The sequence below is a fragment of the Entelurus aequoreus genome, linkage group LG22, assembly GCF_033978785.1.
Source record: "Entelurus aequoreus isolate RoL-2023_Sb linkage group LG22, RoL_Eaeq_v1.1, whole genome shotgun sequence".
NCBI classification, from domain to species: domain Eukaryota; kingdom Metazoa; phylum Chordata; class Actinopteri; order Syngnathiformes; family Syngnathidae; genus Entelurus; species Entelurus aequoreus.
The window spans coordinates 36,283,529-36,303,712 of NC_084752.1; the positions used below are offsets into that span (position 1 = coordinate 36,283,529).

Sequence of the window (20,184 nt, forward strand, 5' to 3'; positions counted from 1 at the left end):
TTATGACATTTTATCTCATAATTATGACATTTTATCTCATAATTATGAAATGTTATCTCATAATTATGAAATGTTATCTCATAATTTTGACTTTTTATCTCATAAGTATGAGTTTTTATCCCATAATCATGACTTTTTATCTCATAATCTTGACATTTTATCTCATAATTTTGACTTTTTATCCCATAATTATGAATTTTCATCTCATAATTTCGAGTTTCTTATCTTATCATTGCAACTTTATATTTCATAATTTGGACATTTTATCTCATAATTATGAAATGTTATCTCATAATTTTGACTTTTTATCTTATAAGTATGAGTTTTTATCCCATAATCATGACTTTTTATCTCATAATCTTGACATTTTATCTCATAATTATGAAATTTTATCTCATAATTTTGACTTTTTATCCCATAATTATGACTTTCTATCTCATAATTTCGAGTTTCTTATCTTATCATTGCGACTTTATATTTCATAATTTTGACATTTTATCTCATAATTATGAAATTTGATCTCATAATTTCGACATTTTATCTCATAATTATGACTTTTTATTGCACAATTTCGACATTTTATCTTATAATTTCGTCTTCTCTCTCATAACTAGGAACATTTTATCTTATGACTTTTTATCCCATAATTATGACATTTTTATGTCATGACTTTTTATCTCATAATCTTGACATTTTATCTCATAATTATGACTTTCTATCTCGTAATTATGACTTTAGACCTCATAATTTCGAGTTTATCATTACAACTTTGTTTTTCATAATTTTGACATCATATCTCATAATTTTGACATCATATCTCATAATTTTGACATCATATCGCATAATTATGATTTTTTATCTCATAATTTTGACATCATACCTCATAATTTTGACACTTTATCTCATAATTATGACATTTCATCTCATAATTTTATCATATATCACATTGTGACGTCTTATCTCATAATTTCGAAATTGTGTCTCTTAATTATGTGGAACTTTAATATCATGTCGACTTTTCTTCCATAATCATGACTTTATTTTATAATTACGACTTTTTATGTCATAATTTTCAAAACGTCCATATTTTGTGGGGAAATACAGATTTTGTCCTTCTGTCCCAAAGACGAGCATTTTTGTAAGTCCGCGCGTCCCAGAGGATTTTTTTTAATTTTTAACCGACCCTGTCTTTTCCGGGTCAAAACAGTGTTTTGTTTTGTTTATATTTGCCGAGTCAAATTTCCATCCCCTTTTATTGCATTTTTATTGGTGGACTTCAAAGTAATTAACTTTTTGTAGCAACGCTTTTGCCGCATACTTGACATATTACAGTTGTCTGTTCAACATCTTCCCGCTTGAAGCCAAACCACCGCCAGACAATGGACCCCCTGCTGGTTTTCTTGGGAATTAATTCTTCTTCCTTCATTTGTTACCAGATTCACACCTTTCTCTCGTATTACCACTCGCACCACAGCTAACTTTACCCGTGTCGCTACCTCTCTGCTCGGCGAGGATGTATGACGTTGCACGCGTGACAGTATGTGACGTATGTAAGAAGGTGCGCTTGTTTTATGTCTCTGTGAGAAGGAGAGACAAGAAAGAGTGAGAAGAGCCTGTAGTGCAGGGGTCACCAACGCGGTGCCCGCGGGCACCAGGTAGCCCGTAAGGACCAGATGAGTAGCCCGCTGGCCTGTTCTAAAAATAGCTCAAATAGCAGCACTTACCAGTGAGCTGCCTCTAATTTTTAAATTGTATTTATTTACTAGCAAGCTGGTCTCGCTTTGCCCGACATTTTTAATTCTAAGAGAGACAAAACTCAAATAGAATTTGAAAATCCAAGAAAATATTTTAAAGACTTGGTCTTCACTTGTTTAAATAAATTCATATTTTTTTTTACTTTGCTTCTTATAACTTTCAGAAAGACAATTTTAGAGAAAAACTACAACCTTAAAAATGATTTTAGGATTTTTAAACACATATACCTTTTTACCTTTTAAATTCCTTCCTCTTCTTTCCTGACAATTTAAATCAATGTTCAAGTAAATTTATTTTTTTATTGTAAAGAATAATAAATACATTTTAATTTGTTTTTTCGACGAAGAATATTTGTGAAATATTTCTTCAAACTTATTATGATTAAAATTCAAAAAAATTATTCTGGCAAATCTAGAAAATCTGTAGAATCAAATTTAAATCTTATTTCAAAGTCTTTTGAATTTCTTTTAAAATTTTTGTTCTGGAAAATCTAGAAGAAATAATGATTTGTCTTTGTTAGAAATATAGCTGGGTCCAATTTGTTATATATTCTAACAAAGTGTAGATTGGATTTTAACCTATTTAAAACATGTCATCAAAATTCTAAAATTAATCTTAATCAGGAAATATTACTAATGATGTTCAATAAATAATTTTTTTCGGTTGAATTTTGAATTTTAAAGAGTCGAAATTGAAGATAAACTATGTTTCAAAATTTAATTGTCCTTTTTTTCGTGTTTTCTCCTCTATTAAACCGTTCAATTAAGTGTAAATATCATTAATTATTAATAATAACATAGAGTTAAAGGTAAATTGAGCAAATGTATTTAAGTGTGTATCAAACTGGTAGCCCTTCGCATTAATCAGTACCCAAGAAGTAGCTCTTGGTTTCAAAAAGGTTGGTGACCCCTGCTGTAGTGTAATGCCCGCAACTGTGTGAGAACATGTACTCCAATATCACCCTATAGTCATTTTCTATATCGCACAGAGACAAACCCGCGATATATCCAGTATATTCCATCTATCGCCCAGCCCTAGCTAGAGTAAAAAAGGCTTGCCCCTACCGGAAGTAGCGTGACGTAGTCAATTGAACATATACGCAAAGTTCCCTATTGTTTACAATGATGGCCGCATGAAGTGAGAGAGATTCGGACCGAGAAAGCGACAATTTCCCCATTAATTTGAGCGAGGATGAAATATTTGTGGATGAGTAAAGTGCAAGTGAAGGACTAGTGGGGAGTTGAAGCTATTCAGATAGGGAAGATGCTGTGAGAGCCGGGGGTGACCTGATATTCAGCTGGGAATGACTACAACAGTAAATAAACACAAGACATATATATATACTCTATTAGCCACAACACAACCAGGCTTATATTTAATATGCCACAAATTAATCCTGCATAAAAACACCTACGTGTTTGTTATGCTAGCTCCTAGCTCCTCTGCTAGCTCCTAGCTCCATAGAACACGCCAATACAATTCAAACACCTGATCAACACACACAATCACTCAGCCCAAAAGACAGTTCACCTAACCCAAGGTTCATAAAGCTTATATATTTTTAAAAAGTTACGTACGTGACGCGCACATACGGTCAAGCTATCAAATGTTTAGCAGCCAAGGCTGCATACTCACGGTACCTGGTATTCAGCTGGGAATGACTACAACAGTAAATAAACACAAGACATATATATACTCTATTAGCCACAACACAACCAGGCTTATATTTAATATGACATAAATTAATCCTGCATAAAAACACCTACGTCTTTGTTATGCTAACTCCTAGCTCCTCTGCTAGCTCCTAGCTCCATAGAACACGCCAATACAATTCAAACACCTGATCAACACACACAATCACTCAGCCCAAAAGACCGTTCACCTAACCCAAGGTTCATAAAGCTTATATATTTTAAAAAAGTTACGTACATACGCAAAAAAAAAGTTGCGCACATACGGTCAAGCGATCAAATGTTTAGAAGCCAAAGCTGCATACTCACAGTAGCACGTCTGCGTCTTTGTCATCCAAATTAAAGTAATCCTGGTAAGAGTCTATGTTGTCCCAGTTCTCTACAGGCGTCTGTGTATCGAAGTCAAAAGTCCTCCTGGTTAGAGTCTCTGTTATCCGAGTTCTTCCATCTTGACTGCATCTTTCGGGAATGTAAACAAAGACGCGCCGGCTGTGTACTGTTGTTGCTGACTTCTTTCGAAAAATACGTCCGTTTCGCACCGACAACTTTCTTCTTTGCTTGCTCAGCTTCTTTGTTCATAATGCAATGAACATAATTGCAACAGATTCACGAACACAGATGTCCAGAATACTGTGGAATTATGAAATGAAAACAGAGCTTTTTCGTATTGGCTTCAATGTGGAAGGCATACCCGTGTTCCCCGGGCTACGTCACGCGCATACGTCATCCTCAGAGGCGTTTCGAACCGGAAGTTTAGCGGCAAATTTAAAATGTCACTTTATAAGTTAACCCGGCCGTATTGGCATGTGTTATAATGTTAAGATTTCATCATTGATATATAAACCATCAGACTGCGTGGTCGCTAGTAGTGGCTTTCAGTAGGCCTTTAAATGACAGCAAAACTAACTTGCCAAATTCTAAGTTTGTTGGCATTATTTGCCATGAAAGTGTAGATGTGGCACTTTTTAAAGGACTGATGATCTACATACAGGTGAAAATAATCAATGACATTTGTCATATGCACGTAGGCCCTGGCACACCATTATCAGCATTTCATGACCCAAGCAAAACAGTTTTATACGGAAATAAATACACCTACAAGTTATTAAATACAAATATAGAAAAAACTACCGGCAGCGGTAAAGGAAGGAAAGAAGAAAGTGAATGAATGACTGAATACATTTACATAAAAATGTGTTTTCTTTTGTATTATTTTTGTAATGAATTAAGTAACGTTTACCTTTGTGAGAATGTGAGATATAACAGGATGATGCATACATTGGTTTTCAAAACGCTTACAAAAGAGTGGGACCTGGAACACTGACGACAAGTGTGAAAGTAAACGGTGAGCAAGGGGAAAATAAAAGTGAAAGGTGTGAGTGGTGTGCACTCACCCACTGTGCCAGCGAGGGGGCGCTGCGGCCCAGCAGGTCCATGGCGTTGAAGACGATGAAGCAGCAAACACAGGTGAAGATGTGACCTACAGACGACAACAACCAGGTTCATCTCTGACCGACACAAGTCAGCTGCTCCAAGATGGCGCCTCACCCCAGGTGGCGCTGTGCGTGTAGACGCTCTCCACCCGCACCGTGATGGCGGGGAACACGGACAGCGTGACGGCGAACACGCAGGTGACGCAGGCCGCCATGATCCAGATCTGTGCACAACATGGAGGCGTCAGGGAGGTCCTGGTGGTCACGGCGATGAGGGTCTCACCTTCTTGAAGACCAGCAGGACGGAGGAGCGCTCGCCGTGGTCCTCGCTCACCCGCTCCTTCTCGTCTGTCCGAGCACAAGAAGATTCAAACCCTGTCGCTGTGCGTGTGTGCGTGCACGTGACACACCTGCGCTGCTGAGCAGAACCTTCGTCTTCATCGTGTCCTCCTCTTCATCCCGCCTGCTCAGGTGGAAGCGAGCGAACGTCTGGCGGCGACAGGAAGTACAAAATATGACTTCTTTTGTCTCATTATTAGGACTTTTTATCTCACAATTACGTATGTGGAATTCTAATCCCATAATGTCAACTTTTCCCTCATAATTATGACTATTTTATCATTACGACTTTATATCTCATAATTATGGAATTTTTATCGCAAAATTTTGTTTGTTTTTTATCTCATAATTCTGATATTTTATCTCTTTATTATGACTTTTCATCTCATAATTACAACTTTTGAACTCATAGTTTTGACATTCTATCTCATATTTCGGACATTCTATCTCAAAATTGACATTTTATCTCATAATTATGACTTTGTATCTCATAATTTCGACATTATCTCACAATTCTGATATTTTATGATTTCATTACGACTTTTTATCTCATAATTTCAACATTTTATCCCATCATTTCATCTTTTCGCTCATAAGCACATTTTATCTTATGACTTTTTATATCATAATTATGACTTTTTATATCATAATTTCGAGTTCTTTATCCCATCATTACAACTTTTTATCTCATAATCTGACATTTTGTCTCATGATTTCAACAATTTGTCTCATAAATTTGACATTTTCTCTCATAAATATGACTTTATATCCCACCATTACAACTTTTTATCTCATAATCATGACATATCTCATAATTTCGACTTTTTATCTCATAATTTCGACATTTTATCTCATAAATATGACTTTATATTCCACCATTACAACTTTTTATCTCATAATTATGACATCATATCCCATAATTTCGACATCATATCTTATCATTTCGACATGTTATCTCATAATTTGGACATCATATCTCATAATTTTGACGTGCTATCTCATAATCATGACATTCCGCCTCATAATTTAGAGATGTTATCTTATAATAGTGACTTCTTATCTCATAATTTCGACATCATATCTCACAATTTTGACTTTTTATCTCATAATTTTGACTTTTTATGTTATAATTTCTACATTTTATCTCATAATTTTTTACACTTTATCTCATTATTATGACTTTTTATCTCACCATTACAACTTTATCTCATAATTATGACATCTTATCTCATAAATTTGACATTTCATCTCATCATTTTGAGATTTTATCTCATAATTGTGACTTCTTATCTCATAATTTTGACATTTTATCTCATAATTTCGACATTTTATCTCATAATTTTGACATTTTATCTCATAAATATGACTTTATATCCCACCATTACAACTTTTTTATCTCATAATTATGACATCTTAGCTCATAAATTTGACATTTCATCTCATCATTTTGAGATTTTATCTCATAATTGTGACTTCTTATCTCATAATTATAATTGTGACTTCTTATCTCATAATTCGACATTTTATCTCATAATTTCAACATTTTATCTCATAAATATGACTTTATATCCCACCATTACAACTTTTTATCTCATAATTATGACTTTTTATGTTATAATTTCTACATTTTATCTCATAATTTTTTACACTTTATCTCATTATTATGACTTTTTATCTCACCATTACAACTTTATCTCATAATTATGACATCTTATCTCATAAATTTGACATTTCATCTCATCATTTTGAGATTTTATCTCATAATTGTGACTTCTTATCTCATAATTTTGACATTTTATCTCATAATTTCGACATTTTATCTCATAATTTTGACATTTTATCTCATAAATATGACTTTATATCCCACCATTACAACTTTTTATCTCATAATTATGACATCTTAGCTCATAAATTTGACATTTCATCTCATCATTTCGACATCATATCTTATCATTTCGACATGTTACCTCATAATTTCAACATTTTATCTCATAATTTGGACATCATATCTCATAATTTCGACATGCTATCTCATAATTATGACATTTCGTCTCATAATTTAGAGATGTTATCTTATAATAGTGACTTCTTATCTCATAATTTCGACATATCTCATAATTTTGACTTTTTATCTCATAATTTTGACTTTTTATGTCATAATTTCTACATTTTATCTCATAATTTTTTATACTTTATCTCATTATTATGACTTTTTATCTCACCATTACAACTTTATCTCTTAATTATGACATCTTATCTCATAAATTTGACATTTCATCTCATCATTTTGAGATTTTATCTCATAATTGTGACTTCTTATCTCATAATTATAATTGTGACTTATCTCATAATTTCGACATTTTATCTCATAATTTCGACATTTTATCTCATAATTTCGACATTTTATCTCATAAATATGACTTTATATCCCACCATTACAACTTTTTATCTCATAATTGTGACATCATATCTCATAATTTCGACATCATATCTTATCATTTCGACATGTTATCTCATAATTATGACTTATCTCATAATTTCGACATTTTATCTCATAATTTCGACATTTTATCTCATAATTTTGACATTTTATCTCATAAATATGACTTCATATACCACCATTACAACTTTTTATCTCATAATTATGACATCATATCTTATCATTTCGACATGTTATCTCATAATTTCAACATTTTATCTCATAATTTGGACATCATATCTCATAATTTCGACATGCTATCTCATAATCATGACATTCCGCCTCATAATTTAGAGATGTTATCTTATAATAGTGACTTCTTATCTCATAATTTCGACATCATATCTCATAATTTTGACTTTTTATCTCATAATTTTGACTTTTTATGTTATAATTTCTACATTTTATCTCATAATTTCTACATTTTATCTCATAATTTTTTACATTTTATCTCATGATTATGACTTTTTATCTCACCATTACAACTTTATCTCATAATTATGACATCTTATCTCATAAATTTGACATTTCATCTCATCATTTTGAGATTTTATCTCATAATTGTGACTTCTTATCTCATAATTATGACTTTTTATCTCATAATTTCGACATTTTATCTCATAATTTCGACATTTCATCTCATAATTTTGACATTTTATCTCATAAATATGACTTAATATCCCACCATTACAACTTTTTATCTCATAATTATGACATCATATCTCATCATTTCGACATCAAATCTTATCATTTCGACATGTTATCTCATAATTTCAAAATTTTATCTCATAATTTGGACATCATATCTCATAATTTCGACGTACTATCTCATAATTATGACATTTTGTCTCATAATTTAGAGATGTTATCTCATAATATTATTGTGACTTTTTATCTCACCATTACAACTTTATCTCATAATTATGACATCTTATCTCCTAAATTTGACATTTCATCTCATCATTTCGAGATTTTATCTCATAATTATAATTGTGACATTTTAAAGAATAGAATGGACTTTATTGTCATCATATTTGCATATAATGTGATTAAGGACTCCAATTTAAGGTGCGGTAGCGGGAAAAAATATGGGGTAAAAAAATAAATTACACAACAGGTAAAGAAAAAACTAACAATTGAAATAAACTACTATCCAATAAAAATAATAAGATATGAGATAATAAATGATCTCATAATTTCAACATTTTATCTCATAATTATGTGGAACTTTAATCCCATAATTTTCTCTCATAATCATGACTTTATTTTATAATCACGACTTTTTATCTCATAATTTTCAAAACGTCCATATTTTGTTGGGAAATCCAGTTTTTGTCATTCTTTGCCGACGTCTTCCTCCTGTTTGTTTGTGTTGCTGATGTTCCGTGATTCCGTCAAACAACGCGACAGAGATGGACGGACACGAAGACCACAGAAAATAAATCCCGGCCTAAAATGCAAACTTTGTGTGAATATCTTGACAAATAGGAGATGATAAATATTATTAGTAGTAGTATTTGGCCCTGAAAAACTCATATCGGTGTATTTCTGATATCCGTTCCCTAGCGCTTGTCGGATGAAGGTAAGAGGACAGGTGTGTGATCACCAGGTGAGGCAGCAGCAGGTAGCACAGCAGCGTTCCCAGCGTGGCCACACACGGCGTGATGAAGTATCCCAACGCCGCAGACTCCACATCCGGGTTCCCTGCAACACAATGTGGAACTTGGAACACAAGCTGGAGTCCAGTCTGATCAGTACTCGGCACACCCACTGGAGTGCAGTACTGTCCCACATCCACGACTCTACTACTAATACACTTCCTCTTAGTTAGTTAGTCCCTCCCCTTTTGCTGCGTAGCCAAGATGGCGACCATAGAGTGTGCAGCACTGCAAGTACACGCTCGTGTACTCAAACCACTTGGGGCCTGATGGACTGAAAGTACTAAAACAGGTGCAAACCTGACAGCACACGGTCTACTAAACTTGCGAGCAGAGGATGGCCTCTGTTTAGTGAGCAGAATGAGAGGCGTGTCTTCGCAAATATGCAAATGACATGCTGATCATCACAACGCCCAAAATACTGGGAGGAGAAGAGGCAAATATTCATGTGATTTAATAATACCACAGTTCTGTGTGTGGCCGGCAACATTTTGGACTGTCTATTCAGCAACATCCTTTTCTAATTGTATAGCTACAGGAGGACATAAAGGGCAAGTACGATGCATTTTGCTGTCCTTTATTATTTTAATGGCGTTAGTTTTGTCCACATGTATTATTATTGAAATATTTCTCATATGAAAAAAACCTTCTTGAAGTATGTATTTTTGCGTATTGAGCGGAGTAAAAAAAAAAAATGAAGTAAGTGGTGCCAATGTAGAAGCACGGCTCGACTGCTTGTGAAATGCCCATAAAAAGTGGTAGATGTCTCCTGCATGTTTGGAAACCAAACATCACCGGTAGCAGGAGCGTGAATGTGAAGGCATTTGTGGTAAAAGCACACAAAATACTCCTTTAAATACCACTTTTCAACTGCACACACAGTCTTAGTAAATCACACGCCCAATAATAGTACACACTAGGGTTGTCCCATCCCAGTATTTTGGTAACTACACCAAAATCCATGTCATGACTTCATAAACAATTAAATGACAAAAGACTAAACAATAAAATGACAAAAGACTTCATGATGATACAAAATATCGATCTAATCATTGTAGTATCGACTATATACGCTCTTGTACTTGGCATCTTTACAGTGGACGTCAGGTGTAGATCCACCCATTTGTTGACATGGGTGGACCGACTGTGGATGGACGTTAGCCGCTAGCTAGCTCGCCATGTTTTACAGCACCTCTTGCAAAGCGGCACTTCAGTATTTATAACTTCACCTTTATCATTCATTTTAAGACAAAATGCATCCATTCTGCCCTTTTTAATCGTCACACTGTGTCTGCTTGTAAGTACTTTGTACGTGTGCGTTGCCTGACGTGCGCCTCTGCTCTTATTACCAGCAATTTCACAATGTGGCGACGGTGCGCCGTCATTTTAAATAGTACCGGTATTTTTCAGAAGCGGTATAGTACCGTTTTGAATTCTTTAGAAGCGCAGTACTTTATTAGTACCGGTATACCGTACAACCCTAGTCCAGGGACGCAATTCTTTAATTTATAAACAATAACAAAGACATAATAAAACATATTGACCAGGGATGTCCGATAATATCGGACTGCCGATATTATCGGCCGATAAATGCTTTAAAATGTAATATCGGAAATTATCAGTATCAGTTTCAGAAAGTAAAATGTATGACTTTTTAAAAGGCCGCTGTGTACACGGACGTAGGGAGAAGTACAGAGCGCCAATAAACCTTAAAGGCACTGCCTTTGCGTGCCGGCCCAGTCAGATAATATCTACGGCTTTTCACACTCACAAGTGAATGCAAGGCATACTTGGTCAACAGCCATACAGGTCACACTGAGGGTGGCCGTATAAACAACTTTAACACTGTTACAAATATGCGCCACACCAAACAAGAATGACAAACACATTTCGGGAGAACATCCGCACCATAACACAACATAAACACAACAGAACAAATACCCAGAACCCCTTGCAGCACTAACTCTTCCGGGATGCTACAATATACACTACCGTTCAAAAGTTGGGGTCACATTGAAATGTCCTTATTTTTGAAGGAAAAGCACTGTACTTTTCAATGAAGATAACTTTAAACTAGTCTTAACTTTAAAGAAATGCACTCTATACATTGCTAATGTGGTAAATGACTATTCTAGCTGCAAATGTCTGGTTTTTGGTGCAATATCTACATAGGTGTATAGAGGCCCATTTCCAGCAACTATCACTCCAGTGTTCTAGTGGTACAATGGGTTTGCTCATTGGCTCAGAAGGCTAATTGATGATTAGAAAACCCTTGTGCAATCATGTTCACACATCGGAAAACAGTTTAGCTCGTTACAGAAGCTACAAAACTGACCTTCCTTTGAGCAGATTGAGTTTCTGGAGCATCACATTTGTGGGGTCAATTAAACGCTCAAAATGGCCAGAAAAAGAGAACATTCATCTGAAACTCGACAGTCTATTCTTGTTCTTAGAAATGAAGGCTATTCCACAAAATTGTTTGGGTGACCCCAAACTTTTGAACGGTAGTGTACACCCCCCGCTATCCCACTTTGTGACTTCAATAATAAATATGGTAGTGCCATGTTGGCATTTTTTTCCATATCTTGAGTTGATTTATTTTGGAAAACCTTGTTACATTGTTTCATGCATCCAGCGGTGCATCACAACAAAATTAGGCATAATAATTTGTTGATTCCACGACTGTATATATCCGTATCGGTTGATATCGGAATCGGTAATTAAGAGTTGGACAATACTGGAATATCGGATATCGGCAAAAAAGCCATTATCGGACATCTCTAATATTGACGTAATGATTACATCGTAATCATTGTAGTATCGACTATGTACGGCTCTTGTACTTGGTATCGTTACCGTCGATGCCTGTATAGACCCACCCATTTGTTTACATTGAGGAGCGCCAGCTTTTGTTAGCGGTGACGCCGTTGAGCTATCGTATCCTCCTACGGCAGGGGTCACCAACGCGGTGCCCGCGGGCACCAGGTAGCCCGTAAGGACCAGATGAGTAGCCCGCTGGCCTGTTCTAAAAATAGCTCAAATAGCAGCACTTACCAGTGAGCTGCCTCTATTTTTTAAATTGTATTTATTTACTAGCAAGCTGGTCTCGCTTTGCCCGACATTTTTTATTCTAAGAGAGACAAAACTCAAATAGAATTTGAAAATCCAAGAAAATATTTTAAAGACTTGGTCTTCACTTGTTTAAATAAATTCTTTTTTTTTTTACTTTGCTTCTTATAACTTTCAGAAAGACAATTTTAGAGAAAAAATACAACCTTAAAAATGATTTTAGGACTTTTAAACACATATGCCTTTTTACCTTTTAAATTCCTTCCTCTTCTTTCCTGACAATTTAAATCAATGTTCAAGTAAATTTATTTTTTTTATTGTAAAGAATAATAAATACATTTTAATTAGTTTTTTCGACGAAGAATATTTGTGAAATATTTCTTCAAACTTATTATGATTAAAATTCAAAAAAATTATTCTGGCAAATCTAGAAAATCTGTAGAATCAAATTTAAATCTTATTTCAAAGTCTTTTGAATTTATTTTAAAATTTTTGTTCTGGAAAATCTAGAAGAAATAATGATTTGTCTTTGTTAGAAATATAGCTTGGTCCAATTTGTTATATAATCTAACAAAGTGTAGATTGGATTTTAACCTATTTGTCATCAAAATTCTAAAATTAATATTAATCAGGAAAAATTACTAATGATGTTCAATAAAAAATTTTTTTTTTTTTTTCAAAACGATTCGAATTAGCTAGTTTTTCTCTTCTTTTTTTCGGTTGAATTTTGAATTTTAAAGAGTCGAAATTGAAGATAAACTATGTTTCAAAATTTAATTGTCATTTTTTTCGTGTTTTCTCCTCTTTTAAACCGTTCAATTAAGTGTAAATATCATTAATTATTAATAATAACATAGAGTTAAAGGTAAATTGAGCAAATAGGCTATTTCTGGCAATTTATTTAAGTGTGTATCCAACTGGTAGCCCTTCGCATTAATCACTACCCAAGAAGTAGCTCTTGGTTCCAAAAAGGTTGGTGACCCCTGTCCTACGGTGTGCAGTGAAGCATGTTTAGCTGTTACTCGTCCTCCATTGATAATGGTACTTGTAAGAAACGTTCTTTATTTGTCGCCGTGGAGACGAGGATGAGCGATTTAGAAGGAGCTATAACCGTTATAACAAGAGCAAGTGCTGAGCGCCACTTCAGCGTTTGTGACTTCAACTTTATCGTTCGTTTTTAAGACAAAATGCATCCATTACCTACTCGGTGGCCTAGTGGTTAGAGTGTCCGCCCTGAGCTGGGTAGGTCGTGAGTTCAAACCCCGGCCGAGTCATACCAAAGACTAAAAAAATGGGACCCATTACCTCCCTGCTTGGCACTCAGCATCAAGGCTTGGAATTGGGGGTTAAATCACCAAAAATTATTCCCGGGCGCTGCCACCGCTGCTGCTCACTGCTCCCCTCCCCTCCCAGGGGGTGATTAAGGGTGATGGGTCAAATGCAGAGAATAATTTCACCAAACCTAGTGTGTGTGTGACAATCATTGGTACTTCAACTTTAATCCTGCATCTATCTCCACGCTGTGTCTGCTCGTAAGTACTTTGTACGTGTGCCGAACATGCGCCTTCTGCTCGTTTGACCAATAGTACACAATCATTTATTTTTCTGCACCAGTTTGGATCTTCGTAAAGACCAGGGGCCGTACTTATCAAGCTTCTTAGAGTGCCATTTTACACTTAAGTCCTGAGAATTTGCGAAATTTAGTCCTACTCTCAAACTTAAGAATAAAAGCTTTTTATCAACGTTCTTAAGTCTAAGAATCACTCCTACTCTCCACGATATTTAAGAGACCTTCAGAGGTGTCTTAAGTGGTTAGGAGTTGCCAGCAGGGGATGGCACTGAGGCGAGAGAGACGTGCGCGAACGTTCAGGGAACGGAACAATGTTTTGGTTTTTTTTGATGACGAGCAGCTGATCAAACGGTATCGTTTAGACAGAGCGGATATTATTTTTGTCACAGATTTAATACTTTTCGATTCCTTGTTGATTTCTGCATGTGTCTGCAGCGGGCTAGTATATATAGAGCCACCCACACCAGTTTCAAATTAGTTGCCTAATTAATGAATTGGAAAGAAAATGTTATGAGAGTAGCGTATGTGTGTGGCCGTGAGGTGAGTGACGTCAGTGAGTGTGTGGGCGAGAGAAGAGAGGGAGCGGTAGCGTGAGTGCCGGCGGGGACTAGTTTGTTTTGTATTATTTTGTAGTTTATTGTCAAAATATACACTCCCATTGTCCACTTAAATATTTCCAAGATATTTCTTTATTCTTAGACAACGGATTCCCTTCCGTGATTGGTCATTTCTATGGACACAGAAATGACGTCACCTAAAATTGCGTTTACGGCACATAGTAATGTCGTAATTCAGCTCTGAGTGTGACACTTAAGATTCAGTCCTACACTTCGCTGAAAGTGTGAGTAAGACGCTTGATAACTAACTTTTAAGTGCAGCTTTCAGCGAAGAATTTATTGACTCTGAAGTCAACTCTTAGCAGACTTCTTAGGAGTAATTCTAAGAAGCTTGATAAGTACGGCTCCAGGTGTGAGCCCCCCCCTAACTGTCACGTCCTCACCTAGGATGGAGGACAGCATGGCGACGGCGGCGAACATCCCGGCCAGACCTTGGCCGCTCATGAAGAGGGTGCTGTAACCGGGCGGAAGCAGGCCCACCAGCCCGAAGAGGCTGCCCTGCAGGACCGCGCTGAACACTGACACACACACACACACACACACACGCACACAAAGTCAATTTGCAATGAAGAGCTCCTCTTGGCTGCGTCTGCTCTACTCACTGTTGATGCACCAGATGGTCGCCATGGTGACGGTGAAGAAGGTGGGCGGCTCCATGGACACGTGGACCAGAGCGGCGGTGAGGGAGAAGAGCAGGAAGATGGCCACCAGGCTGAAGGCCACGCGGAGGCGCTCGCTCACCCTGTGGACGTCACGCCAAATATTTGGAGACGCAGCTTGACCCCAGAACGGAACCGTCTCTATTGTGACCTCACCGCCGGTAGAGGAAGGAGTTGAGCAGCGTGAAGAGCAGCAAAGGCAGCTGGGAAACCAGCGCCATCCAGCTGTCGTAGTTGTAGTCCGCGCCGGTCGCCCCCGACGACGCGTTGGCCGCAGGAGGCGGGAGCAGCCGCTGGTTGAAATACTGAGCGCCAAAACACAAGAACCGGTCAACACAGTCCGGGCTGTGGTCGTCATGGAGACACGGACACACACCTGGGAGGCGGTCATGAAGAAGTTCCACGGCAGCAGGGTTCCCACGCCCAGCAAGAAGACTGTGGCAGCCACCATGTTAGCGCTGCACACACACACACACACACACACGGAAATACTCCATTACTTTCATACTCGCTGCCGACTTCTTAGCTCTCTTAGATTTACATGTCGTGACCCGAAGATGAACCAAATATGAGTGATATCATCATAAGCGACTATTTTAGCAGCCTTATGCTGCTATTGTTGACACCATAGACATGTTATAAGTAGACGCAGCGTTGGCTGCTGTGACGTGAGAAATTGGGCCGCCATCTTGAAGTGGTGACAAGGAGCTGGCAAAGCACATGTATATATCCGCAGTAGGGATGTCCCGATCCAGGTTTTTGCACTTCCGATCCGATACCGATGTTGTTTTTGCACTTCCGATCCGATACCGATACTGGCTGATACTGGCCTATGCGAGCATGTATTAAAGTTTAAAGTTTTTAAGCCTACTTAGTTGTCAGAATCATGTTGAAAAGGGTTTTAGTACTCTTGATGACAACTAGCCAGCTGAATTAGGGGAGTTTAAACAATACACAATGGTTGGTAACAAGAAACTGACCTGTTTATTTAAGGATAAACACAAAATAGACAAAATTATACATGACAAAGAGAAATGGCATCATTGAACAGTAAAAAAGTGAACAATATAAAGTGCAAATAATGCTGTAAACATTATCAAAAAAAGAAAAAAAACACACAAACAACCTGAGTGGGATAAAATGTCTATAACTCAGCATCAATACTTGCTCTTGAACAAGTGTAAACTTAAAAATATATATATATATCCACACACTCCCTTCAATTGTTTGCTCCCCCCCCGACTGCAGTCCGAGCATAATGGGGAGATGTGTTGGATGGTGCGTCGAAAGCCCACTTTACTCACGAGAAATAACGGCTCATCATCCAGAATTATTTCCTCTGCAATGACTCTGGTTATCCCCTGGGCTTTAGCACTGTTCAGTGGGAGTATGTCACGCTTCGCCAACGTTTCTGTCAGAGTTAGTTGGGTAGGACCTTTCTTTTTCTTTTCGTCAGTTTTCTTTAGAAATTATTCGTATTCTTTACGGTGGGATTTCGCTAAATGCTTGATCAGGGGCCGTACTTATCAAGCTTCTTAGAGTGCCATTTTACACTTAAGTCCTGAGAATTTGCGAAATTTAGTCCTACTCTCAAACTTAAGAATAAAAGCTTTTTATCAACGTTCTTAAGTCTAAGAATCACTCCTACTCTCCACGATATTTAAGAGACCTTCAGAGGTGTCTTAAGTGGTTAGGAGTTGCCAGCAGGGGATGGCACTGAGGCGAGAGAGACGTGCGCGAACGTTCAGGGAGCGGAACGATGTTCTGGATTTGTTTGATGACGAGCAGATGGTCAAACGGTATCGTTTAGACAGAGCGGGTATTATTTTTGTCACAGATTTAATACTTTTCGATTCCATGTTGATTTCTGCATGTGGCTGCAGTGGGCTAGTATATATAGAGCCACCCACACCAGTTTCAAATGAGTTGCCTAATTAATGAATTGGAAAGAAAATGTTATGACAGTAGCGTATGTGTGTGGCCGTGAGGTGAGTGACGTCAGTGAGTGTGTGGGCGACAGAAGAGAGGGAGCGGTAGCGTGAGTGCCGGCGGGGACTAGTTTGTTTTGTATTATTTTGTAGTTTATTGTCAAAATATACACTCCCATTGTCCACTTAAATATTTCCAAGATATTTCTTTATTCTTAGACAACGGATTCCCTTCCGTGATTGGTCATTTCTATGGACACAGAAATTACGTCACCTAAAATTCCGTTTACGGCACATAGTAATGTCGTAATTCAGCTCTGAGTGTGACACTTAAGATTCAGTCCTACACTTCGCTGAAAGTGTGAGTAAGACGCTTGATAACTAACTTTTAAATGCAGCTTTCAGCGAAGAATTTATTTACTCTTAAGTCAACTCTTAGCAGACTTCTTAGGAGTAATTCTGAGAAGCTTGATAAGTACGGCCCCAGATTTGTTGTATTAAAATGTCTTACAACTTTACCACCACGCTTGACTTTATTGTGGCATGTTTTGCACTCCACCTCTTCATCTTTTTCGTTTTGTAGGGTAAAATAATCCCACACAGCTGACATTTTTACCGGTAACTTCCGCTCGCCTTTCGGAACCATGAACCGGCATCCGCTTCCGATTAGGACGGTTAGGACACAGACCTGTGGATGTGTTGAAGGTGTGCTGGAAAATGCGGAACGGAAATTAGGGAGCAGCAGAAAAGTGGCAATTATTATTTAAATCGGTGCGTTAGAAAACACGGACCGCAGTTTTTTTCAAAACTGGATCTGGATCGGCATTTTCCCATGCATTGCCGATACGCATTTTTTGGCAAATATCGGCGGCCGATCCGATCCAAATATCGGATCGTGACAACCCTAATTCGCAGTACTTTAAAAACTTTACTTTGAGAAAAACTACATGTTTGTGTACACAATAGTTGTAAAAAGTACATGTATGTGTACACAGTAGCTGAAAAAGTACATGTATGTGTACACAGTAGATGAAAAAGTACATGTATAAGTACGCGGTAGTATAAAAAATACATGTATGTGTACACAGTAGTTGAAAAAGTACATGTATGTGTACGCAGTAGTATAAAAAGTACATGTTTGTGTACGCAGTACTTTAAAAAGTACATGTATGTGTATACTAGGGCTGCAACAACTAATCGATTAAATCGATTAAAATCGATTATAAAAATAGTTGGCGATTAATTTAGTCATCGATTCATTGGATCTATGCTATGCGCATGCGCAGAGGCAATTTTTTTTTTATAAACCTTTATTTATAAACTGCAACATGTACAAACAGCTGAGAAACAATAATCAAAATAAGTATGGTGCCAGTTTGCTGTTTTTTTTCCAATAAAATACTGGAAAGGATAGAAATGTAGTTTGTCTCTTTTATCCGATTATTAATCGATTAATCGAAGTAATAATCGACAGATTAATCGATTATCAAATGAATCGTTAGCTGCAGCCCTAGTGTACACGGTACTTTAAAAAGTACACTTACCGATCAGCGGGAGCACTTGTTTTCTTCTCATTCAACATCCTGCACACAAACAACATGGCTGTGTCACAACAATACAAACACATTTATATTACACAAACAATCCGTCAACATTCTTTTTTCCTTCCAAATAAAAATGTTGATTGTCATAAATGTAACAATATGTTAATTGTTGTGCATTGTACAATGTTACAAAAATATGATCATAAGTTGTGGCCTTATTGACTAGAAAGTGCTGCCTAAATGACCAAGGCCTCCTGTGCGGTTTACTGTCCTGAGTGGGCTTGGCTGACACCTGGCGGCCACCGGAAGTACTGCAACTATGAGTCATCCGGTCATTGCGTCCACAATTATCTTTACTGCACTTTCTGGTCACTGTGCTATTCTTACAAATTGTTAGGCAGCGATCCTCTACTTGCGTGGGAGCATATGTAATATGTATTCTTTATTATAACATCACGGAAGCTATTCTTCGTCACATCACTTTGGCGCCCCTTTCCGGTTACAGAGCACTCCGAAATAAGAGCATCCACTACAACGACATTTTTGCTCCAACGGATAATGTTGAACACTTGAAATGGATTCAAATATTATAATACAGCAGGAAGTAACAACTATTACGTCTACACTCGGCGCTTACGTTATAGTTATTTCACTTCATAAAGCAGCTTAAAGTTGAGGAAAGTAAACTGTCACCGGAAGTGATTATTTTTAGAGAATAAACGTGACTAATAATTAATAATAATATATTTTATTTCTAAAAAGCACTTTACATTGAGCAAACGACCTCAAAGTGCTACAATGTATTAAATAAAAATATAATAAAAATAAATAAAAACTAGAACTAGCACGCATATAGCTAAAAAAAAAAAAAAAAGCTTTTTTAGAGCGCCACATTTCTAGACACTCAAAGCGCATTACAGCAAGTATTCATATGTATATTATTACTATTAAACATTCATTCCTACTTTGATTTACGATAAGGTGTAATGACGGAAACGTAGGTCAAGGCAGTCAAATTGGCGCCCAAAAAAACGTTTATTCATACCTGCGAACACTGCTGCCCAAATTATGACAAAAAACGTGATTTATAAAAGGAGAGAATGTAAACAGGAACTCACCTGATCCTCTTCGAGTTTGATCCTAATCAATGAATCGATCACGTCAAAGTTTAGTGTGAAAGCCTTCGAAGGAGCGCGCGCCTTCTTCTTCTTCTTCTTCTTCGGTGGTTTCCGGCATCCTCGGCGCACTGCTGCCCCCCGCAGGTCTTTTTATTTTTTATTTATTTATCTCCTTCATTGATGTGCATTTTTGATCAAAAGACAATTAAACTTTAGCAACTAAACACATATTTACACACATATTCTTTGAGAAGGAACAGGATGAAGAAAATCTTATATTTCCTGCGCCCTTCAACATAATAAGTAGTCTTAAATAGGGATAGC

The 20,184-nt window shown here is 36.9% G+C and overlaps 1 protein-coding gene across 2 annotated transcripts in view; it reads right to left on the reverse strand.

Moving 5' to 3' along the window:
• The window catches only part of LOC133639389 (equilibrative nucleoside transporter 2-like), a 22,499-nt gene extending 2,477 nt beyond the window's left edge, over positions 1 to 20,022 (reverse strand). For both annotated transcript variants that reach the window (XM_062032663.1, XM_062032662.1), the window contains exons 1-11: positions 19,861 to 20,022; positions 18,743 to 18,781; positions 15,647 to 15,728; positions 15,427 to 15,575; positions 15,214 to 15,353; positions 14,995 to 15,129; positions 9,304 to 9,401; positions 5,290 to 5,368; positions 5,163 to 5,227; positions 4,995 to 5,103; positions 4,841 to 4,926 (exon numbers count right to left, since the gene is read on the reverse strand). In XM_062032663.1, the coding sequence (XP_061888647.1) occupies positions 4,841 to 4,926; positions 4,995 to 5,103; positions 5,163 to 5,227; positions 5,290 to 5,368; positions 9,304 to 9,401; positions 14,995 to 15,129; positions 15,214 to 15,353; positions 15,427 to 15,575; positions 15,647 to 15,728; positions 18,743 to 18,780 (981 nt within the window). In that variant the 5' untranslated portion in view covers position 18,781; positions 19,861 to 20,022. The remainder of the gene's footprint in view (positions 1 to 4,840; positions 4,927 to 4,994; positions 5,104 to 5,162; positions 5,228 to 5,289; positions 5,369 to 9,303; positions 9,402 to 14,994; positions 15,130 to 15,213; positions 15,354 to 15,426; positions 15,576 to 15,646; positions 15,729 to 18,742; positions 18,782 to 19,860) is intronic.
• Positions 20,023 to 20,184: the final 162 nt, after the last annotated feature.